Source organism: Loxodonta africana, chromosome 22 (genome assembly GCF_030014295.1).
Source record: "Loxodonta africana isolate mLoxAfr1 chromosome 22, mLoxAfr1.hap2, whole genome shotgun sequence".
NCBI classification, from domain to species: Eukaryota; Metazoa; Chordata; class Mammalia; order Proboscidea; family Elephantidae; genus Loxodonta; species Loxodonta africana.
Window position 1 is genome coordinate 73693684 of NC_087363.1, and position 25835 is coordinate 73719518.

The 25835-nt window shown below is 38.9% G+C and overlaps 1 protein-coding gene and 1 pseudogene across 12 annotated transcripts in view; one reads left to right on the plus strand and one right to left on the minus strand.

The window, feature by feature from the left end:
• The window catches only part of LMBR1 (limb development membrane protein 1), a 252099-nt gene that overhangs the window by 167001 nt on the left and 59263 nt on the right, over positions 1–25835 (minus strand). For 4 of the 12 annotated variants that reach the window (XM_064275129.1, XM_023539811.2, XM_064275127.1 and 1 more), the window contains exons 4-5: positions 14041–14160; positions 10361–10500 (exon numbers count right to left, since the gene is read on the minus strand). The exons of 1 other annotated variant lie outside the window; for it this stretch is intronic. In XM_064275129.1, the coding sequence (XP_064131199.1) occupies positions 10361–10500; positions 14041–14160 (260 nt within the window). Of the gene's footprint in view, positions 1–10360; positions 10501–11151; positions 11206–11837; positions 11895–14040; positions 14161–25835 lie in introns of those variants that run through there. 7 more of the 12 variants (XM_023539806.2, XM_064275131.1, XM_023539804.2 and 4 more) reach the window with 7 other exon arrangements.
• LOC135228504 (nascent polypeptide-associated complex subunit alpha-like) lies at positions 15002–15824 on the plus strand (annotated as a pseudogene).

The window sequence follows — 25835 nt, forward strand, 5'->3', positions numbered from 1 at the left end:
GAGTGACTGGTGTACCAGAACAGGGAGGGATAACGGAAAATACAGAGAAAATTGTTGAAGATTTGATGGCAGAAAACCTTCCTGACATCATGAAAAATGAGAAGATATCTATCCAAGATGCTCATCGAACTCCACATAAGGCAGATGTTAAAAGAAAGTCACCATGATATATTATAATCAAACGTGCCAAAGCCAAAGGGAGAATTATAAGAGCAGTGAGGGATAAACGAAAAGTCACCTACAAAGGAGAGCCAATAAGACTAAGCTCGGACCACTCGGCAGAAACCATACAGGTGAGAAGGCAATGGGATGACATATTTAAAACACGAAAGGAAAAAAATTCCTGCCAAGAATCATATATCCAGCAAAGCTGTCTCTTAAATATGATGGTGTATTTCCAGATATACACAAGCTTAGGGGATTTGTAAAAACCAAACCAAAACTACAAGAAATACTAAAGGGAGTCCTTTGGTCAGAAAATCAATAAGATCAGGTATCAACCCAAGACTAGAACACTGCGCAGAGCAACCAGAAGCCAACCCAGGCAGGGAAATCTAAAAAGACAAAGCAAGATTATTAAAAAAAAAAAAAAAAAGAAGCAGCAGCCCAAAACAGGGTAACAGTAATGCTATTATATAAAAGAAGACAAAATTAAAAAAATAAACACATACTAAGTAACGTAATCATACACCTTCCATATGGAGAGGAAGATACAGCAATACAATGAAATAAAAGTTAGTTTTAAATTCAGAAAAATAAGGGTAAATAATAAGGTAACCACAAAGGAGACATACTATCCTACTCATCAAAATAAAATACAAGAAAAAAATAGAGACTCAGCAGAAACAAAATCAACAACAAATATGAGGAAAGGACAATATATAAAGAAAATCTACTCAGCACATAAAAGCAAGTGGGAAAAAGAAACTGTCAACACACAAAAAAAGACATCAAAATGATAGCACTAAATTCATACCTATCCATAATTACCCTGAATATAAATGGACTAAATGCACCCATAAAGAGAGAGAGCAGCAGAAAGGATTAAAAAACAAGATCCATCTATATGTTGCCTACAAGAGACACACCTTAGATTTAGAGACACAAACAAACTAAAACTCAAAGGATCAAAAAAAAATACATCAAGCAAAAAACAATCAAAAAAGAGAAGGAGTGGCAATATTAATTTCTGACAAAATAGACTTTAAAGTTAAATCCATCAGAAAGGATAAGGAAGGACACTATGTAATGATTAAAGGGACAATACGCCAAGAAGATAAAACCATATTAAATATTTATGCACCCAATGACAGGGCTGCAAGATACATAAAACAAACACTGTCAGCATTGAAAAGTAAGATAGCTCTACAATAACAGTAGGAGACTTTAACACATCACTTTTGGTGAAGGACGGGGCATCCAGAAAGAAGCTTGATAAAGACATGGATGATCTAAATGCCACAATCAACCAACTTGACCTCGTAGACATACACAGAACACTCCACCCAACAGCAAACAAGTATACTTTCTTTTCTAGTGCACATGGAACATCCTCTAGAATAGACCACATATTAGGTCATAAAGCAAGCCTTAACAGAATGCAAAACACTGAAATATTACAAAACATCTTCTCTGACCGTACGGCCATAAAAGTGGAAATCAATAACGGGAAAAGAAATCAAACACGTGGAAACTGAACAATATACCCTGCTCAAAAAAGACTGAACTATACAAGACATTAAGGGAATAAAGAAATTCAGAGAATCCAATGAGAATGAAAACACTTCCTATCAGAACCTTTGTGACACAGCAAAAGCAGTGCTCAGAGGCCAATTTATATCAATAAATACACACATCCAAAAAGAAGGGCCAAAATCAAACAATTATTCCTACAACTTGAACAAATAGAAAGAGAGCAACAGAACAAACCCACAGGCACCAGAAGAAAACAAATCATGAAAATTAGAGCTGAACTAAATGAAACAGAAAACAGAAAAACAATTGAAAGAATTAACAAGACCAAAAGCTGGTTCTTTGAATACATCAACAAAATTAATAAACCACTTGCCAAACTGACAAAAGAAAAACAGGAGAGGAATCAAATAACCCAAATAAGAAATGAGGGGAAATATTACAACAGATCCAACTGAAATTAAAAGAATCCTATCAGATTACTATGAAAAACTATACTCAAATTTGAAAACCTAGAAGAAATGGATGAATTCCTAGAAACACACTACCTACCTAAACTAACACAAACAGGTAGAACAACTAAATAGACCCATAACAAAAGAAGAGATTGAAAAGATAATCAAAAAACTCCCAACAAAAAAAAAGCCCGGGCCCGGATGGCTTCACTGCAGAGTTCTACCAAACTTTCAGAGAAGACATAACACCACTACTACTAAAGGTATTTCAGAGCATAGAAAAGGACGGAATAATACCAAACTCATTCTATGAAGCCACCATATCCCTGATACCAAAACCAGTTAAAGACACCACAAGAAAAGAAAATTATAGACCTATATCCCTCATGAATGTAGACGCAAAAATCCTCAACAAAATTCTAGCCAATAGAATTCAATAACATATCAAAAAAATAATTCACCACGGCCAAGTGGGATTCATACCAGATATGCAGGGATGGCTCAACATTAGAAAAACAATTAATGTAATCCACCACATAAATAAAACAAAAGACCAGAATCACATGATTTTATCAATTGATGCAGAAAAGGCATTTGACAAAGTTAAACACTCATTCATGATAAAAACTCTTAGCAAAATAGAAGGAAAATTTCTCAACATAATAAAAGGCATTTATACAAAGCCAACAGCCAACATCACCCTAAATGGAGAGAGCCTGAAAACATTCCCACTGAGATCGGGAACCGGACAAGGATGCCCTTTATCACCACTCTTATTCAACATTGTGCTGGAAGTCCTAGTCAGAGCAATTAGGCTAGATAAAGAAATAAAGGGCATCCAGATTGGCAAGGAAGAAGTCAAAGTATCTCTATGTCCAGATGACATGATCTTATACACAGAAAATCCTAAGGAATGCTCCAGAAAACTACCGAAACTAACAGAAGAGTTCAGCAGAGTATCGGGATATACAAAAATCAGTTGGATTCCTCTACAACAACAAAAAGAACATCAAAGAGGAAGTCACCAAATCAATGCCATTTACAGTAGCTTCCAAGAAGATAAAATGCTTAGGAATAAATCTGACCAGAGATGTAAAAGACTTTTACAAAGGAAACTACAGTACACTTCAGCAAGAAACCAAAAGAGACTTACATAAGTGGAAGAACATACCTTGCTAGTGGATAGGAAGACTTAACATTATAAAAATGTCTATTCTACCAAAAGCAATCCATACAATTCCGATACAAATCCCAAGGACATTCTTTAATGAGATGGAGAAACAAATCACCAACTTCATATGGAAGGGAAAGAGGCCCGGGATAAATAAGGCATTATGGAAAGAGAAGAACAAAGTGGGAGGCCTTACTTTACCTGATTTTAGAACGTATTATACCACCACAGTAGTCAAACAGCCTGGTACTGGTACAACAACAGATACATGGACCAATGGAACAGAACTGAGAATCCAGACATAAATCCATCCACATATGAGTGGTTGATATTTGACAAAGGCCCCAAAACAGTTAAATGGGGAAAAGACAGTCTTTTTAACAAATGGTGCTGGCATAACTGGATATCCATCTGCAAAAAAATGAAACAAGACCCATACCTCACTCCGTGCACAAAAAATAACTCAATATGGATCAAAGACCTAAATATAAACTCTAAAACAATAAAGATCATGGAAGAAAAAATAGGGACGTTAGGAGCCCTAGTACATGGCATAAACAGCATATAAAACATTATAAAGAATGTAGAAGAAAAATTAGATAACTGGGAGCTCCTAAATATCAAACACCTATGCTCATCCAAAGACTTCACAAAAACAGTAAAAAGATTACCTACAGACTGGGAAAAAGTTTTTAGCTATGACATTTCTGATCAGCGCCTGATCTCTCAAATCTATGTGATACTGCAAAAAGACAAATAACCCAATTAAAAAATGGGCAAAAGATATGAATAGATACTTCACTAAAGAAGACGTCCAGGTAGCTAACAGATACATGAGGAAATGTTCATGATCATTAGCCATTTAAGAAATGCAGATCAAAACTACAATGAGAATCCATCTCTCTCCAACAAGTCTGGCATTAATCCAAAAAACACAAAATAATAAATGTTGGAGAGGCTGTGGAGAGACTGGAACACTTATACACTGCTGGTGGGAATGTAAAATGGTACAACCACTTTGGAAATCAATTTGGCACTTCCTTAAAAAGTAGAAATAGAACTTCCATATGATCCAGCAATCCCATTCCTTGGCATATACCCTAGAGAAATAAGAGCCTTTACACGAACAGATATATGCACACCCATGTTTACTGCAGCACTGTTTACAATAGCAAAAACATGGAAGCAACCAGGGTGCCCATCAATGGGTGGGTGGATAAATAAATCATGGTATATTCACACAATGGAATACTATGCATCGATAAAAACCGGTGAGGAATCTGTGAAACATTTCATAACATGGAGGAACCTGGAAGTCATTGAGCTGAGTGAAATTAGTCAGTTGCAAAAGGACAAATATTGTATAAGACCAGGATTATAAGAACTTGAGAAATACTTTAAAGTGAGAAGAAAATATTCTTTTGTGGTTACAAGAGGGGGGAGGGAGGGAGGGTGGGAGAGGAGCATTCACTAATTAGATAGTAGATAAGAACTACTTTAGGTGAAGAGAAAGACAGCATGCAATACAGGGGAGGTCAGCACAATTGGACTAAACCAAAAGCAAAGAAGTTTCCTGAATAAACTGAACGCTTCAAAGGCCAGTGTAGCAGGGGCAGGGGTCTGGGGACCATGGTTTCAGGGGACATCTAAGTCAATTGGCATAATAAATCTATTAAGAAAACATTCTGCATCCCACTTTGAAGAGTGGCGACTGGGGTGTTAAACGCTAGCAAGCAGCCATCTAAGATGCATCAATTGGTCTCAACCCACTTGGATCAAAGGAGAATGAACAACACCAAGGACACAAGGTGATCAGGAGCCCAAGAGACAGAAAGGGCTACATGAACCGGAAACTACATCATCCTGAGACCAGAAGAACTAGATGGTGCCCGGCTACAACCGATGACTGCCCTGACAAGGAATACAACAGAGAACCCCTGAGGGAGCAGGAGAGCAGTGTGATGCAGACCCCAAATTCTCATAAGACCAGACTTAATGGTCTGACTGAGACTAGAAGGACCTCGGTGGTCATGGCCCCCAGGCCTTCTGTTCGCCCAGGACAGGAACCATTCCCAAAGCCAATTCTTCAGGAAGGGATTGGACTGGACAACGGGTTGGAGAAGGATGCTGCTGAGGAGTGAGCTTCTCGGATCAGGTGGACACTTGAGACTGTGTTGGCATCTCCTGCGGGGCGGGGGGGGGAGATGAGAGGGTGGCGGGGGTTAGAAGCTGGCGAAATGGACATGAAAAGAGAGAGTGGAGGGAGAGAGCAGGCTGTGTCATTAGGGGGAGAGTAATTGGGAGTGCGTAGCAAGGTGTATACGGGTTTTTGTGTGAGACACTGTCTTGATTTGTAAACTTTCACTTAAAGCACAATAAAAATTATTTTAAAAATTGAAATTACAGTAATGAAAAATCAGTTTTCATGCATGAAACAGGCTAATAACAAGTATAGCATGCAATTTCTATTTAGTAAACTGGAAACAAAGGTCAGTTCAAAGATGTCAAAGGTAACAGCATTTAATGCTGTTAAATTCATAGTTTAAAAAAGGTGGGGGGGGGGGACGCTTCCTCAAGCCCTGCTGGGAGTATATAACAAGTCTAAAAAACATTTTGGTAATAATATTCATTGGCCTGATAATTTCCATTCTAATAATTACCTAAGGAAATGGTCAGAAACCCAAATAAAAATTTGAAAATTCTCTAAATGCTCAACAGTTAAATAAAACATTCACAAAGGGGACAGAGCAGGTTTATTTCCAAGGAACAGCGTGGCAGCTGTCTATTTCAAATCTGAAAAAAGTCCATGGCCTAAGTCACTGGAGGAATAAATGGTTTTACTTCTAAAAACAAGTTAACCCTTGAAAACCGCTGGATTAAGTATACTGCAATATACACGGCTCATGTTACAACTATTGAAACTGTTTTCAAAGACCATTTAATGGCATGGAAAATATTCACAATATTAAATGTAAAAAGAGATGTAAAATGCATATTCTATATCACATGTAAACATACACTGAAAAAGCATGGATTTTATTTTATTTTTTTTTTTTTTTTGTACATTTCGGTATTTTCCAAATTCTCTATAACAAACACACACTATTTCTACAATCAGGAAAAGGGAGTGGCTGTCTGTTGTTTTAATTTGTAGCTTTGCAGTCTCAGCAACAGCCTAGGAAATTATTACACTAATGTCAGCTACGAAGGGTATATTCTGTATTTTCTCAAACAACAGGAGTCATGAAATTTACTCATTTTACACACAAAACTGGTAACTCTGAAATTTTAATTTGTTCTTTTATGTTGGATTACAGCATCGAGAACACAATATAAGTTAGAAGATAATTTATATCAGTATAAACCAACAGTCTTTTACAGGAACTCTAGTAATCATATATAGCACAGAAAGTGATCTTTTCCAAATGCAAAACGTGAAAAATAAAATCTAAAGCATCACAGTAAATTGTAATAACACCAAACAAGCACGTTACTGTATCTCTTTACATTAACTCAAGAATTGCAAATTCACTGAGCTATACTTCCAATTTAACAGAATCGGTTACCTCTGATATATTTTTTTCTAGATCAATGGCAAGTTAGCTTTTAACATTGTTAAAGGATATTTTACCATTAACTCAGAAGAAGATTCTTCAGTAACAAAACAGAAAAAGTATTATTGTAAAACATTTTACCTTAAAACAAGATGAAGAGCTTAAAGTACGTACCAAATTCTTGTCACTGGCTACATTTCTTCAAGATACTATTTCACAAGACAACTGTCTTCACTAATTATAAAATGTTTCTCAATCGGGATGGGGGTAAAAGATTTAGTTCCATATGAAAATTCATCTAAAAATGAGCTGTCTTGATTTGGTCACCTACCTTTGGTGTTCGAAAATAATTTATCTGACCACCACATAACTATCAAATTATGCATGTGTATGTGTGTGCATGTCATATATATATTCATATACACACACACACACACACACACACACATACATATGGTTGTTATTGGAGCCCTGGCAGTACAGTATTTAAAAGCTTGGCAGCTAAGCACAAGGTAGGCAGTTTGAATCCACCAGCCACTCCTTAGAAACCTTACCTGCTCTGTCCTGTAGGGTCACTATGGTTGGGAATCGCCTTGACGGCAACGGGTTTGGTTTGGTTCTTTTGTGTATAGCTGTTCCTAGGTGCTGCTGGGTCAGTTCCAACTCATGACGATTCTGTGTACAACAAAACCATCCTACAATCACTGCTACGTTTGTGTCCATTGTTGCAGCCGCTGTGTCAATTCATCTTGTTGAGGTCTTCCTCTTTTTCGATGACTCTCTACTTTACCAAGCATGGTGTCCTTCTCCAAGGAGGTCCCTCCTGATAACATGTCCGAAATGAGTGAGACAGTCTTACCATCCTTGCTTCTACAGAGCACTGGCTGTACATCCTCCAGGACAGACGTGTTCGTTCTTCTGGCAGTCCAAGGTATATTCAATATTCTTTGGCAACGCCGTAATTGAAAGGTGCCAATTTTTCTTCGGTCTTCCTTATTCATTGTCCAGCTTTCAGGTGCATATGAGGCGACTGAAAATATCATGGCTTGGGTCAGGCACATCTTAGTCCTTAAAGTGACATCTTTGCTTTTTAAAACACTTTAAAGAGACCTTTTGCAGTAGATTTGCCCAAAGCAATATGTTGTTTGCTTTCTTGACTGCTGCTTCCATGGGTGTTGACTGTGGATCCAAGTAAAATGAAATCCTTGACAACTTCAATATTTTCTCCTTTTATCATGATGTTGTTTATTGGTCCAGTTGTGAAGATTTTTGTTTTCTTTATGTTGAGGTGTAATCCATACTGAACTTCATCAGTAAGTGCTTCAAGTCCGCTTCGCTTTCAGCAGGCAGGGCTGAGTCATCCAGGTATCACAGCTGCTTAATGAGTTTTCCTCCAATCCTGATGCCACATTCTTCTTCATATAGCCCAGCTTCTCATACTATTTGTTCCACATATAGATAGAATAAGTACAGTGAAAGCATACAACTCTGACGCACACCATTCCTGACTTTAAACCACACAGAATCCCCTTATTCTGTTCAAACAACTGCCTCTTGGCCAATGTACAGGTTCCTTTGCGTAGTCAATAAAACACAGGTAAACATCCTTCTGGTATTCTGTGCTTTCAGCCAGAATCCATCTGACATCAGCAATCCTATTCCTCATTCCACATCCTCTTCTGAACCCAGCTTGAATTTCTGGCAGTTCCCTGGCAATGTACTGTTGTAACCATTTTTGAATTACCTTCAGCAAAATTTTACTTATGTGTAATATCAATGATACTGTTTGGTAATTTCTGCATTGTACTGGATGCTTCTTTGGAATGGGCACACATATGGATCTCTTTCACTCGTTTGGCCAGGTAGCTGTCTTGGCACAGGTGAGCGAACGCTTCCAGCGCTGCGTCCATGTTGAAACATCTCGGTTGGTATTCCATCAATTCCTGGAGCCTTATTTCTCACTTGCCTTCAGTGGGGCTTGGACTCCTTCCCTCAGTTCCATAGTTTCTCTATCATATGCTACCTCCTGAAACTGCTGTATGGACATAAATACATATTTTTTTTCTCCAGTTGCCATCAAGTTAATTCTAACTCATGACAACCCCACGAGCATCAGAGTAGAACTGAGCTCCACACAGTTTTCAATGGCTGATTTTTCAGAGGTAGACCACCAGGCCTTTCTTCCAAGGCGTCTCTGGGTGGACTTGAACCTGTGACCTTTAACATCCAAGCATGTTAACTGTTTGCACCACCTAGGGACTATACACACACACACACACACACACGTATGTATGTATGTATGCATACATGCATATACATTCATGTATGTACATATATATAGTGTCTACGTATACATGTATGTGCATCTGTGTGTGTCTGTGTGCATGTGTGCATGTATGTATATGTTGTCATTGTTGTTAGGTGCTGTCTAGTTGGTTCCAACTCACAGAGATACTATGTACAACAGAACAAAACACTGCCCGGTCCTTGCCATCCTCGTGATCGTTGTTATATGAATAATAAAATAACCATTAATACTAATAGCTAATAATGCCAGACACTAAAAATAGTAACTAATAACACAATAACTAGTAACACAAATAAAATGGAGTCGGGGGACAGGCAGGACATGCACGAAAGATGACAAAATCTCTTAAGAGCCGTAATTCAACTCTGATAATTAAGTATGTTCCCCCAAAAGATAATTTGCCAACATGTTCTATGAGAGAAAAATGTTAAGCGTACACATGCTAGATTAATTTGCAAAAAACAGTAAGACTCTTCAGAAAGAGTAAGTAAATAACCATCATCATAATATCTACCACCTATTAAGAGGCAGTTATTTTATATACATTATTCCTCTTCCTAAAATCAGGCCTGCAAGGTAGTTTTATAATCCCACTTCAAGAGAACAGCAAACTGAGGTCAAAGAAAAACAGTGATTTGCCCAAAGTCCGCTGTAAAGTGGCAGAGCCAAGATTTGAAGGCAGGTCTGTTTAGCTCCAAAGCAATACACCACGTTGCCTGTGATAAATCATTATTTTTTTAAACCACATTAATTTTAAAGTTTGTAGTTGACAGAAAAGGTTTTTTTCCTTCCAACATGTATTTTGAAAAGACTAAAAAGCTAATAGCAAATAAATAAAATAGAAACTATGGTTATAGTGTTTTAGGTCTTAAATAAATGGAACTTGAGTTCTACTGACATATCCAGATAAACTAAACTTCTATTGCTAAATATTTAAATGAAAATTAATCTACCAAAATCATGGCAAGTATAAAACTGCTTCTTGACTGCGTAGAAAAGTCTTTTACAAATAGTGAAGAATAGGAATGTTAAACATTCTGATTTCCTGATTTCATTAAGGACTCAAATGGCTTACTATAAGAAGTTGTAGATTATGATAAAAACTAAGAAATATTTTAAAATACAGTGCAGTTAAAGAGTAAAATATTAACTGTGATTATATTAAGCAATATATACTAACCATGAATCAGGGAGCCATTTAGCCATTGAATATAGTAGTTTTGAGGAAAAGAAAGCAGGATTTCATTGCTGATTATTGAGAAGGGTAAAAGCAAAACAGCACCAGCTGAAACTGCTAGAGTAAATGTGCTCAAAAACAACCTGAAAGAAAAAAAGAGTTATTGTCACAAATGATTTGAAAAAACAATTAATATGGATGTAACTCAAAAAGGATAGTTTAAATTTTTTTTATAAAAAGTATTATACAAGAATTTCACTAAATATATGTATTTGAGAGACAAATGATATAAATACGATCCTAGAAGCTAAGCTAGATGAACTCTGAAACTCCTTACTCTATGAAAAGATCATGAAGTTTAACCAGTAAGACCTACACGGGTAGTCTCCAACTTATGATGTATTCGAGTTATGAGGAACCACACGTCATACATCTTATCGTTAGTAACATGTACTACATACAACGTTGCAGCATGTAATTTGCTGATGTCATTCTCAGATGGTCACTCACAGATGTTCAATGTCATGATTCACTGTTCAAAACCCTGCCTTAGAGCAGGCTACAGCCTGGTCTTCAACTGACAAAATGCCAACGTCGTCCAGCTCTTCTTCATCGTCAGGGTAAATTTTTACAATTTGTGTATTTTTTTATGTATGTATGAAAATATATCTGTAAGTTTTTATGTAATGTATCCAACTCCCAAAGACAAATATTGGATTTATAAAGACACTGATAATAAAAGGCAGTAATAGTGGAAGCTAAAAAAAAAAAAAAAAATGAGGTATTCGACTTACATCAGAACAGACTTACAACAGGGTCATTGGAATGTAAGTCAGGGACCACCTGTACTAAAGACATAGCAATTCACACATTTTACAAAGAATAAATTATAGCTGCAGTCCTGTTTTAAATACAAGCATTTATTTCACAATTTCATTTCATTAACAACTTTGGCAATATATACTAACAGGAATATAATAATTGTTTCAGGTGAAAAAATACTTGTAAGAGTGGTATTAAAAACAAAATTTAAAATGATTATTTCAGGACAGAAAAACTTACAAAACTATTGGCCTAATACCTTTTAAAATGGGCAAGTTTAAATAAATTATACTATTAAACAATAGGAAACTCTTAATATGGTACTATTAAATAATATTTAAAACACGATTTGTCATTTTTTACAAATAATATAGCTCTAATATGGAAAGATGAAGTGGAATTTCAAAGGGCTTTCACTTTCCCAGTTACACATTTCTGTAACGCTTGAAATTTTTACATCTAATTTTTTTCAGTTTTACAGAATTAAATGGCAAAGAAAAAGAAAACTTCGCTAGCATTAGTGATGAAACCTTAGTTTAACAATATCCATTCCATTTAAGTTCATATAAGAGGAATGTAAAAATAAACATAAAAAAAAAAAAACATAAGAAGATAAGAAAAAGCAGAGAACATCATACTAAATGCCCAAGATACACACCTAATAGAGTAACTTTGAGGCCAATGCCACCTTGTGGCAACCAACAGAAGTGTATTCCTATTAAAGGCCAAAAATAACCACGATAAGCCAATGACAAGTGTTTTCATGTAGATTATGTGATACCCACTGCCCTCGAGCCAATTCTGACTCATAGTGACCCTACAGGACAAAGAAGTACTGCCCCATAGGGTTTCCAAGGCTGTAATCTTTACAGAAGTGGACTGCCACATCTATCTCCGACAGAGTGGCTGGTGGGTTCAAACTGCCAACCTTCGGTTTAGCAGCCAAGCACTTTAACCATTGCGCCACCAGGGCTCCTCAAATTATGTGACGCATACCAAAAATACAATTCAAATCGGACAGAGGAAAAGTTTATAAATTGGTTTTACTAAATAGACAATCTGTTTATTGACCAGAGCACTAAAACAAGTCCAAGTCTCAGGGTCCACTGCCAGCTCTGGCAATAACCGAATGGGTGACCTCCTACAAGCTTCTTCAGTTTTTCCTCCTGTATCAAAAGTTATCCAAATCACTAACATTTCTTTCAATGCTAAAATTAAGATCAAATCGAAAATCTTACCATTTAAGGCCCTGCACAAGCTATTCCAATCAGACTTTTCCAGGCTCCTCTCTAGCCAGTATAAAAAATATACATACACATTCCAAAAATACATTTTGACTTATCTAAACTCCTCATTCTCCAACAGAAAATGAATTTTTATGGCCCACGCCCTCATGCATAGTTGCTGTCTCCCAAGCATTCTCCCTCTGTGCTCTGCATGGCACACTCAGACAGGAGTTTAAGGCAGAGCTCAAATGGCATTTGCCCTGTGACACGTTCTTCAACTTCTCCCTTCTTTCTCCTCTCAGTAAAATTAGTCCCTTTTACCTCTCGGCTCCCATAATACTTTGACCACGTGCTCAGCTCAGAAGGCCAACTACCATTTCCAAGTAAAAAACTGGGGTCTGTGATCTGACAAAAAGGAGTATGCTTTTGGGGGCAAACAAAGTATTTGAAATTACGAGTGACCCAGAAGATCTTGGCTATATGGCCACCATAACTATAATGCTTGCTCTTTCAACAAAAACTAAAAAAAACTATTAGAACTATTACACTTTAGGTATTGTGATTGGCCCCAGAAGTACAAAAAAAGATAATAACACCATCCCTGGCTGTCCTTGAGTAGCTCTGAGGAGAGTGATTCATGAAAGACTGATGTAGCAAGGCTGTACGCTGACAAAGGTCCTCCCAGCGTGGCCCTGAGTTGGTCAGTGTAGCAGCAGCCGCTTCTTAGGTAACCGTAGCGCCCACTCAGAATTTAAGGATAATTTCAGAAAATGTCACCTTCCGAAATGGAGCACATACACAGTATTCTTAAAATTACATCTTCAGAGTAAGGTATCTTTTATAATTGTAGTACTAATAAGACAAAAGTGTTTTCCAAATATCTGATATTTCTGCAACTGGCTATTTCCCTAACCCAGCAAAGAAGGCAGAGTCTGTTAGTGTTAATAAAGTAATCAGGAGATATACTTAGAAGTTAAATATAAACAATGTAAACAAAGCCATAATCTAATAAATCATATTATAAAATGGCTTTGCAAGGTGATGATGAAGTAAAAGAATAAGGCTACCTTAAATTGCTTTAACACTCTACAGAGCGTTCACATGCTTTCACTGAACAAACAAGAGCCAGGACACTTGTGTCACAAGCCTCTAATCCTCTATTCTCAACCACCATCACTGGGCTTGTCTCAAACTTTCTGTCATACCCCTGCTGCCCTCATCCTCGGCCAAGGACTGAGTCACCATCTTCATAGCGCAAAAGAAGGGTCACCTCCCTCTCTGCTACCACCTAAGAAAGCCATCAAAATACATGTTTATTCTTCCACCTTCAAAGAGAAGGAAGGCTTTTTCCTTTACCCTTGGATCTCTACCACTACCGTCTCCAAGGTACTAGGCTCCACCAATTACCCCACTCTCTTTAAACTCTCTCTTATAGCTTCTAATTCTCAAAGTGTAACTTATGTATGATATCTTCACTTCTACATCTTCAATTTCTTTCTTAACCCACACAATAGGATTTCTGTTCCTCACCATAATAATGAAAAGATTCTCATTAAGGTTAAATCCATAATGTACTTTTTAGCTGCGATCTGAACTCGACTTTCTATGATATTTCAGAGTGATAACCACTCCTACCTTCTTGAAATTTTTCCCACCTTCAGCAACATTCTCTTCCTCCTGACCATTCTCAGACTCCATTCCTCTATAAAATGGTGGTGCCCCCAGTACTCCATCTGTCTTAGTTTCTTAGTGCTGCTGTAACAGAAACACCACAAGTAGATGGCTTTAACGAACAGAAATTTATTTTCTCACAGTTTAGAATGCCAGAAGACCATATACAGAGCACTGGCCTTAGGGGATGGCTCCCTCTGCCCACTCTAGGGGAAAATCCTTATCTCAGTTTCTCTAGCACTCTCCTTGAGTTCCTTGGAAATCTCCACAAGGCATCAATCATTCCCTAATTCTTCCCTGCGTCTCTGCTTAATCTGCTCTTTTTCTATCTCAAAGTGAGTAGGTTTAAAACACACCTTACACTGATATGGCCTCATTAACACAACAAAGAAAACCCTGTTCCCAAACGGTGTTACACCCACAGGTATGGGGTTAGGATCCCAACATATATTTTGGGAAGACACACCTCAATCCATAACACCATCTTAGCTAATCAATAACATCATCTCAGCTAATCAATAAACGTTTGCTGCATGAATCAGCATACGTGCAAATTCCACTCCCAATCCATCACTCCAAGACAGCGGTTCTCGGCTAGCGGTATAACCAGAATCACCCAAGGAGCTTTGTTAAAGCACATGTCATAGACTTCGGTTCAGTAAATCTTTTCAGTGGGACTCATTCATGAGATAAACATTTACTGAGTGCTTAACTATATGCCAGGACTGTTCCAGACACTTTAAAACAACCAAACACACTTGCCTTTTTAGAGTTTACAATGGAGTAGGGACAGGCAGGCGGTAAACAATAAAAATATAAATTACGGCAGTCAGGGTAGGCCTCGTTGAAAAGCTGAGATGGGGACTTCTGCGACAGGCATGGGTCACGCTCTCACTCGCTCTCTTTCTGCTGCCATTTTGGTTCTGCGTTCCCCATACAAAATGCCCAGTGAAGCCACAGAAACCGTCCCTGCTACAGAGCAGGAGTTGCCACAGCCCCAGGCAAAGACTGGGCCTGGAGCAAAACCTGACAGTGATGAATCAGCACCAGAGCTCGAGGGAGCAGGAGTCCACAAAGGCAAGCACACAGCAAGCCCAGCGGGCGGCAGCAGCTGAAATCAACGAAGACCTAGTCAGTAAAGCAAACAGAGTCAAAGTCAAAAAAAGGCATAGGAGGCTATGTCCACACTGAGCCTTCGACAAGTCACAGGGGTTACTACAGTGACTATCAAGAAATCTAAGAACATCCTCTTTGTCATCACAAAGCCAGATGTCTACAAGAGCCCTGCTTCAGGTACCTACATAGTTTTGGGAGGAAGCCAAGACTGAAGGTTTATCTCAGCAAGCACGGCAAGCAGCTGTAGAGAAATTCAAAGTTCAAGGTGAACCCGTCTCAAACATTCAAGAGCACATACAAACTCCAACTGTACAAGAGGAGAGTGAAGAGGAAGAGGCTGATGAAACAGGTGTGGAAGTTATGGACATAGAACTGGTCATGTCACAGCAAATGTGTCGAGAGCAAAGGCAGTCTGCACCCTGAGGAACACTAATATTATAAATGCTATTAACAATATTATAAATGCTATTAACAATGTAACCATCTGAAAATGAGGACTTCTTTTGGTGTTTCGAAAAAGTAACTGCAATTTGGTTTGAATTTTGTACTGTTTCTATCATTAATAAAGTTATGACTTCTTATTGGAAAAAAAAAAAGTTGAGATGGGGTGATGGGATGAAGGGGGTGAGAGAATTAACCAAGTGGTTATCTGACAAAAGGCGTTCCAAGCAGAGGAAATACATCAAAAACCCTAAGGTGGAAGCATGCTGAACTTTCAAGGAAAAAACAAGATGCAGTTTGTTTTGCAGCTGTTACTGAATAAATGAAAAAGGGGGAACACCAAGACGTCTAAGCAGAGGCGTGACACAGGTGGACTCATGTTTTAAAGGATCACTCTGAGTGCCATACAGAAAATGGACTTTAGGCAAGGACCGATGCAGCGAGGCTCGTTAGAAGCCACTGAAATAACAGAAATGATGGCTCAGACCACAACACTGGCAGTGAAGATGGTACGATAGGTGCTTAGACTCTGAAGACAGAAAACCAAACCAAACCCATTGCTGTCGAGTCGAATTCTGACTCATAAGATGTGGGGTTTGAAAGAAACAGAGAAGTCAGGGATGACCCTGAGGTTTCTAACCTGAGAACTGGAAATTGTGGAGCTCACATCAACTAAAACGGAACAGGCTGAAGTTGGAGCAGGTTTCAGGGATAAGCAAGGGATTCAATTTTGGACTGAGTTTGACATGTACTAGGCAGGAACTCACAGGAGCAACGCTTCATACTTCTCCTTGCATCCTATCAGGCTGCTCACGGTTTCTGTCCGTGCCATTGCTGATGATGCCCCCTATTTATTGTGCTTTAGATAAAGGTTTACACCACAAGCTAGATTCACATCAAACAGTACACACACTGTTCTATGACATTGGTTAACAACCCCACGACATGTCAACACTCTCCCTTCTCAACCCTGGGTTCCCTATTGCCAGCTTTACTGTTCCCTCCTGCATTCCAGTCCCTGCCCCAGAGCTGGTGCGCCCCTTTAGTCTTGTTTTGTTCTATGGGCCTGTTCAGTCTTTGGCTGAAGGGTATATCTCCGGAGTGACCTCATTACTGAGCTGAAAGGGCGTCCGGGGGCCATAGTCTCAGGGTTTCTCCACTCCGTCAGGCCAGCAAGTCTGCTCTTTCTTTTAGAGTTAGAATTTTGTTCTACCTTTTTTTCCAGCTCCGTCTGGGACCCTGTATTGTGATTCCACCACAGAACAGTCAGTGGTGGCGCCATCTAGTGGTGGCCAGGCACCATCTAGTTGTTCTGGACTCAGTCTGGTGGAGGCCAGGGTAGATGTGCTCCATTAGTCCTTTGGACTAATCTTTCCCTTTCATCTTTAGTTTCCTTCATTCTTACTTGCTCCAGAAGGGGTGAGACCAGTGGAGTACCCTAGATAGCCACTCACAGGATTTTAAGACCCCAGACGCTACTCACCAAAGTAGAATGTAGAACATCTTCTTTATAAACTGTTATGCCAGTTGAGCTAGATGTTCCCGAGACCATGGTCTCCACAGCCCTCAGGCCAGCAACTCGGTCCCTCAGGGAGTTGGGATGTGTCTATGGAGATACCATGACCTTGCCTTGCACAGGCTGTGCTGGCTTCCCCAGTAATCTTACACTTCACCTAAGTTTCCACTTATCTACTGTCCATTAAGTGTTTTTCCATCCCCACTCTTCCCCTCCCTCATAACTATCTAAGATTATTTCTTTTTGTGTATAAACCTTTTCATGAGTTTTTATAGCAGTGGTTTCATACAATATTTGTCCTTTTGTGATTGCCTTATTTCACTCAGCATAATGCCCTCCAGATTCATCCATGTTGTGAGATGCTCCACATATTCATTGTTGTTCTTCATCATTGGGTAATCCTCCGCTGTGTATACGTACCATTGTTTATCCATTCATCTGTTGATGCACATCTAGGTTGTTTCTTTTTGCTACTGTGAACAATGCTGCAATGAACACAGGTGTGCATATGTCTATTCATGTGATGACTCATTTCTCTAGGATATAAAGACTAGGAGTGGGACTGCCGGGTCATACGGTATTTCTATTTCTAGCTTTCTAAGGAAGCACCATATCATTTTCCAACATGGTTGTATCATTTTGCATTCCTACCAGCAGTGCATAAGAGTTCCAATCTCCCTGCAGCCTCTCCAACTTTGTTATTTCCTGTTTTATTGATTTGTGTGCCAGTAATGCCAGTGTGAGATGGTGTATCATAGTGGTTTTGATTTGCATTTCTCTAACAGCTAGAGATCATAAGCTTTCCTCATATGTCCGTTGGGGCATGAGTGTCTTCTTTGGTGAAGTGTCTGTTCATTTCCTTTGCCCATTTTTTAATTGGGTTATTTGTCTTTTTGTCGTAGAGTTGTTGGGTGTTCTCGTAGATTTTAGAGATTAGACCTTTGTCTGATTTGTAATAGACAAAATTTTTTTGCTGGTCTGTAGGTTCTCTTTTTACTCTTTTGATGAGGATAACTGTTTAATTTTTAGACGATTCCAGTTATCTATCTTATCCTCTCGAGCTTTTCTGTTGTTGGTTGTGGTTTGTACCCTGTAAAAGCTGTGTATTAGGGCCTCCAGCATTGATCTTACTTTTTCTTCTATGAACTTCATGGTTTTTGGCTTTATGTTTAGGTCTTTGATCCATTTTGAGTTAGTTTTTGTATATGCTGTGAGGTATGGGTCCTGTTTCATTTTTTTGCAGATGGACATCCAGTTTTGCCAGCACCATTTGTTAAAAAGACTGTCTTTTCCCCATTTGATGGACTTCGGGCTCCTGTCAAAGACCAAGTGAGCATAAAATCCACTGCCTTCAAGTCAATTCTGACTCATAGCAACCCTATAGAACAGAGTAGAACTGCCCTGTAGAGTTTCCAAGGAGCACCTGGCGGGTTCGAACTGCCAATCTTTTGGTTAGCAGCCACAGCGCTTAACCACTACACCACAAGTGACCAATGATGGATGAATTTACATCTGGGTTCTCAATTCTGTTCCATTGGTCAGTGTGTCTCTTACTGTACTAGTACCAGGCTGTTCTGACTACCATAGCTGTATAGTAGGTTCTGAGGTCAGGTACTGCGAGTCCTCCTACTTTTCTTCTTCGACAGTGCTTTACTTATCCGGGGCTTCTTTCCTTTCCATATAAAGTTAATCATAAGTTTTTCCATCTCTTTAAAGAATACTGTTGGTGTTTAGATCGCTATTGCATTGTACTTGTAAATTGCTTTGGGTAGAACTGTCATTTTCACAATGTTGAGTCTATCCATAATCATGGTATGTTTTTCCATTTATGTAGATCTCTTTTGGCTTCTTGCAGTAGTGTTTTGTAGTTTTCTTTATACAGGTCTTTTACATCCCTAGTTAGAATTATCCCCAACTATTTTGTTTTTGTGGGAGGCTATTATAAATGGTATTGTTTTCCTGATTTCCTTTTCATCTTTCTCTTTATTGGTGTATAGGAATCCAACTGATTTTTGTATGTTTATACTGTATGCTGCTAGTCTACTGGATCTTTCTATTATTTCCAATAGTTTTCTCGTGGAGTTTTTGGGTTTTCTATGTATAGTTTCATACCATCCACAAATATGGAGAGTTTACCTTCTTCATTACTAATTTGGATGCCCTTTATTTCTATTTCTTGCCTTACTGCTCTAGCTAGGACTTCCAACACCATGTTAAATAGGAATGGTGATAAAGGACATCCTTGTCTTGTTTCTGTTCTCAAGGGAAATGTTCTCAGCCTCTCTCCGTTAAGAATGAGGTTGGCTGTTGGTTTTGCATAGACGCCCTTTATTATGTTGAGAAATTTTCCTTCTATACCTACTTTATTGAGAGTTTTTATCCGGAATGGAAATTGGACTTTGTTGAATGCCTTTTCTGCATCGTGAGAGCAGAAAAGTATGTGATTCCTTACTTATGTGGTGGATTACGATGATTGATTTTCTAATGTTGAACAATCCTTGAATGTTGTTCTTGTTGTTAGGTGTCGTCGAGTCGATTCCAATTCATAGCGACCCCTATGCACAACAGAACAAAACACTGCCCGGTATGAATCCTACGTGGTCATGGTGCGCTATTTTTTTGATATGATGCTGAATTCTATTGGCTAGAATTTTGTTGAGAATTTTTGCAGCTATATGCACGAGAGATATTGGTCTGTAATTTTCTTTTTTTGTGGTGTCTTTGCCTGCTTTTGGTATCAGGGTTATGCTGGCTTCAGAGAGTGAATTCGAAGTATCGCTTCCTTTTCTATGTTCTGAAACAGGTTGAGTAGTACTAGTACAAGCTCTTTTCTGAATGTTTGCTAGAATTCTCCAGTGAAGCCATCTGGGTCAGAGTTTTTTTTTTACCTTTTTGATCTCTTCTCTTGTTATGGATCTGTTCAGATTTTCAACATCATTTTGTGTTAGTTTGGGTAGGTAGTGTGTTTCTAGAAATTTGTCCATTTCCTCTAAGTTTTCAAATTTGTTGGAGTATACTTTTTCATAATACTCTGTTACGATCCTTTTTACTTCAGTTGGGTCCATTGTAATGTCCCTCATTTCATTTCTTATTTGTTTTATTTGCATCCTCTCCTGTTTCTTTTGTCAGTCTGGACAGTGGTTTGTCGATTTTGTTAATCCTTTCAAAGAACCAACTTTTGGTTTTGTTGATTCTTTCTATTGTTTTTCTAGTCTCTATTTCATTTATTTCTGCTCTGACCTTTATTATTTCCTTTCTTTTGGTGGCTGTAGGCTTCTTTTGCTGCTCTCTATTTCTTCAAGTTGTGTAACTAATGTTTTGATTTTGTCCCTTTCTTCTTTTTTGATGTGTACATCTATTGCTATAAACTGATGTCTGAGGGCTGCCTTTGCTGTGTCCCAAATGTTTTTGTATGATGTGTTTTCATTCTCGGAATTTTTTTATTCCATTTCTGATTTCTTCTATTGCTCAGTGGTCTTGAAGCAGGGTGTTATTCAGTTTCCATGTAATTTTTTTTTCCTTACTTTTCCTGTTGTTAATTTCTACTCTGGCGGTGGTGTGGTCAGAAAAGATACTTTGTATAACTGTTTTGGATTTTGTCAAGGGGTGCTCTGTGGCCTAAAATGTGGTCTATTCTGGAGAACATTCCATGTGCGTTGGAAAAGAATGTGTACTCTGGTGCTGTTGGATGGGGTGTTTTATATATGTCTATGAAGTCAAGTTGCCTGATACGCTCTTTAGCTTTTCTGTATCTTTGTTGAGTTTCTTTCTAGATGTTCTGTCCTTTACTGGGAGTGGTATGTTCAAGTCTCCAACTATTATTGTGAAACTGTCAATTTCTCTTTTCAGTGTTGTTAGAGTTGGTTTTATGTATTTTGGAGCCCTGTCATTGGGTGCTTAGATGTTTACTATGGTTAAGTCTTCATGATGGATCCTCCCTTTAATCATTATACAGGGCCCTACTTTGTCTTTTACAGTGAATTTTGTTTGAATGTTTATTTTATTTGAGATTATTATCGCCACTCCTGCTCTTTTTTGGTAGTTATTTGCTTGATATATTTTTTCGGATTCTTTGATTTTTAACAAATTTACATCTTTGTTTCTAAGGTGTGTCTCTTGCAGACAGCATATTGATGGATCCTGTTTTTTTAATCCATTCTATCACTCTCTGTCTCTTTATGGGTGCATTTAGGCCATTTACCTTCAGTGTAATTATTGATCTGTGTGAGTTTATTGTTCTCATTTTGTAGTGCTTTTTTGTGGTACTAACATCTTTGTTTCTCTTACTATCCTGTGCTGAGTTCCTTTTGTTTGTGGATTTCTTTTTCATTTCTTTTGTTTTTGTGGATTTTGTTTTTATTGAGACTTTATGTTTTTCTTCTTTATTTTGATGAGTAAGTTTGTTAGCTTTCTTTGTGGTTACCTTGAAGTTTAGCCTTATCTTCCTGGGTTAGAACCAATGTATTATTACTTGATATCACCTTGCCTTCCTCTTCATCAAAAAGTTCTATACTTACACCATTTATTCCCTCTTTTATTATTATAATGCTGTTGTCATTTACAGATTAACCTCTCTGGTTCCCTGTTGCAATTCTTTTGGTTGTGGATAGTCCTTGAGAGTTTATTTCCTACATGGGTATCTGGCTGGTACAATCTTGCATCCTAGATTCAGGCTGTGGTCTGATGTTTGTTCTCAGACCAAAGGACTCCCTTTAATAATCCTTGTAAGTTTAGTTTGGTTTCACATATTCCCTTAATTTCTGTTTATCTGGAAATGTCCTAATTTCACCATCATATTTGAACGAAAGTTTTGCCGGATATATTATTCTTGGGGAAACCTTGGTGGCGAAGTGCTACAGCTGCTAACCAAAAGGTCGGCAGTTTGAATCCTCCAGGAGCTCCTTGGAAACTCTATGGGGCAGTTCTACTCTGTCCTGTAGTCGCTATGAGTCGGAATCGACTCGATGGCAATGGGTTATGGGTTATTATTCTTGGTTCGCAATTTTTTTCCTTCAAGGTTTTATATATGTCATCCCATTGCCTTCTTGCCTGCATAGTTTTGAATAATCAGAGCTTAGTCTTATTGTTTTTCCTCTTTATGTGACCTTTTGTTTGTCTCAAGCTGCTCTCAGGATTTTTTCTTTGTCTTTGATTTTAGCAAGTGTGATTATGATACGCCTTGGTGATTTTCTTTCGGGGTCTATCCTATATGGGGGTCAATGAACTTCTTGAATGGTCAGCTTTTCATCATTCATGACATTAGGGAAATTTTCTGTAATTAGCAATTCTTCAGTGATCCTCTCTGTGTTTTCCGCTTTCTCTCCCCGTTAAGGAACTCCGATCACTTGCAAATTTTTGCTTTTGATTGTATCCCACATAATTCTCAGGGTTTCCTCATTTTCTTCGTTCTTTTTTCTGACTTTTCCTCAAACAGGGTTGCGTTTATCTTCAAATTCACTGATCCTGTCTTCCATCATTTCAAATGTGATTCTCAGCCCTCCTATGACACTATCCATTTCTCAAACCTTGTTGTTTATCGTTTAGATTTCTAATTGTTGTTTTATTATGATATCTAGCTGTGAATTTATTTTGGCGTTTTGTTCCTGTATTATTTTTCTGAATTCTTCTTTTTGGGTTTGTATTTTCCATGAATTTGTCTGCCTTTTCCATAAATTTGTCTGTTTTTTTCCTCATTTTTGTCTGCTTTTTGCTTCAACTCTTAGATAGCTCTGAATATTAGAGATCTGAATTCCCTTTCAGGTAGTTCTAATGCCTTTGCTTCTACTGGAAAGTCATTTGGTGTTTTACTTTGGATGACTACTAGAACCATCCTGTCCTGTTTTTTTATATGTTTTGATATTGTCTGCTCTCTTCAGGACATTCAGTAGTTATTTTCTTCATTCCTTGATTGTAGATTGTTTTATCCTTTTTGTTTCATTTGGTTATGTCTGAGCAGGTGGGCTATGAGTTCTTTGCTGTTTGCTCACCTGTAGTCATGGTACTTTTCACCTCCTTGTCCGATGGGCAGGGCGAGTCACTCAGCTATGGTGCAGCAGGGCAGGTCCAGCTGAAGGGGTGGGTGTTTTGTGGCATGTACTAGGGCCAACAGGGTGGGCCAGGAATCAGTGCCGGGCAGGTTCTGGTACGCCATGCCTGTGCTGCTCGGGGGTATGATCTTCAGGCCACGGTACAGGTAGGCAGGAAGAAGGGAGGAGGTTGTGATGTGTGGAGCTAATATGGGTACAGGACAGAGGAGAGAGAAACAAGAGCCAAAAACAAAGGAAAAAAAATAGTGCTGAGGGAGCTTGTCGTTGATGTGACGAGATGAGAAACCAAGAAATGGAGAAAAACAAAAAGGGAAAAGTAACTGGATAAAAATTTGGAAAAGAAAAAAAAAGCCCCCAGGGGTCCCACTGGTGCAGCCATAAAGATCGGGGAAGTGGCTCCCAGGATGCACAGTATAGCCTGACTAGAGGGGGTATAGATGTCACAAAGCACCAGGTATTCAGGAAATAGGAAAAGAAGGTAAGTATTAAAAAAAAAAAAAAAAAAGTATAGACATACGAAAACTGAGAAATGAAGAAAAACAGAAAGGGAAAAAGAGAGAGAAAAGAAAAAAAAGAAATCCCCCCAGGGATCCCACTTATCCAGCTGCACAGATTGAGAGAGTGGCTCCTTAACCACACAGTACAGCCCGGCTAGAAGGGGCTCCCAAATGTGAAAAGAGAAAGAAAACGAACAGAACAAAGCAAAACAACAAAAAAAAAAGCCCCAGGGATCCCACCAGCATGGTGTTGTGGGCCGCAGGAGTGGTCCCATAGTAGAGCAGGGCTTCACAGTCTTTAAAGAAAAAGCAAAGATGGCACATGGAGCCAGTTATTCGAGAGAAAGGAGGGGGAGGTGGTGGGAGGCACAGATGAAACCAAAAGAAACAGAAAGCAACACCAGCTCAGGGACCTGGCCAGTGTGGGTGGGACGAATCCAAGCGGCCTGGGTTGGAAGCAGTTGCCTCCCATCCAAGAGACTGAGGCTGGTGGGAAGCAGAGGAGGTCAAGGGAGAAGGAAGAAGGGTGAAGGTTAGGAAAGCATATATCGTTCATTACCAGGTGCTCTGTCTTCTGCTGGGAACTTCGTGAAGCTGCTTTTCCATACTCCCTGTCTGCCAATCTGCGATGTGGGTGGGGCAAATCCAAGTGACATGGACACTGCACTTCCCAGCCAGCCAAGCCACCACAGCCAGCCAGAAAACTCAGAGGTAGAGCAGCGGAGAGAGGATGTGGGGTGGGAAAGCGTGTATCACTAGTTACCAGGTGCTCTGCCTCCTGCTGGGAGCTCCGTGAAACTGCTTTCCCGTGCTCCCTGTCCGCTGATCCCTGATAGGAGTCCAAGATGGCAAATCCATGCTGCATTAGCTGATAAGGGAACTCCGCCAGTATCTCTCCTCGCTCTATGTCCTCTGTCAGTTTCTCATTCCATTTGGTGTTTGGTTGAGTTCTTTATCTCTTCATTTGACACTTCGGGTTCCAGAAGTGACGTATGTCTCTGTTTTACTCTGTTTTGCGGGTCTTTGCTGTGGAGGGACGGCGTGGTGCTTCTGTCTATGGTGCCATGTTGGCCAGAAATCCCTGACGCTCCCTTTGATTGCTTGTCAAGTGATGTCTGCCAGGGCTCTCCACTCTAAAGTAACTCATTTCCCTTTAATTAGCGAGTGCTTTGTGCAAAGGTTAAGTTTGAAAATAGGAAAATATCTTGTTCTTTGTCAAACTTTCAATTTATTCCCTTACCAGTTTATATCAGTACAGGATCAAGATCATTCTATTTTACTCAGTTGACTAGAATCCATTACAGTCATTACTTTGAAGCTCACATTGCCCCTGATTTGGCTTCAGTGTCCTTCTGATAGGTCCCCATCATTCTCTGACCAATTCCTGCATTCTGGCACAACAAGTTGTACAAGATGAGCCTGGAACTTTCCCTACCCAGGCCTGGAATCAGCCAGTTCTCTAAAGAGCTCTGGTTCCTTTTAGTGGAAAACTGTATTTTGAGTCAAAGTATATTATACGGTTTCTTTCTTTTTTAGTGACAGCATACTTAACTCCAATTTCTTGACACATTTTTCAAGGTGTGTGCATGCACGGGTAATGTGAGGAGGAACGTTAAGTAGGGATAAAACTAAGGAAAGGTTTTTCAAAAGTTGTGTGCTTAAAAGAACATACAAATAATACCAAAACATCTCCTTAGTCTACAGTAGTGGCTTCAGTAATAAGGTTGTCTTCTAAAATGCAAGCTCTCCCTAAAAGTAGTTTTACCTACTTTTCACCTATTGGATTTTTGTATCAATTATTTTATACCAAATCAAGTCAAATAAATAGCTGAGAGTAGCTCTCAGAAAATATAATTTTTGCTTGGAAAGAGGAGGCGGCATAGATACAAACAGAAGATAGCACGAAGCATTAGGAGCAGAAGAGAAAGCAAAGGTGGATTCTAAAAGGGATGTAAGGAAGGCCAAGGAATAACTTCTCAAATGGACTTAGGTACTTAGATGAGTTAGTTGCGAAGATCCTCTCTGAAGTGGACAGAATGGTGCTGGTGATCACCTAAACTTAGGAATATGTCTAAACTCCTTCAGAAGATCGGGGACTTCCATATTTTTCCTCCTAGTTAAGCATAGTTTTTCTCATTCAGT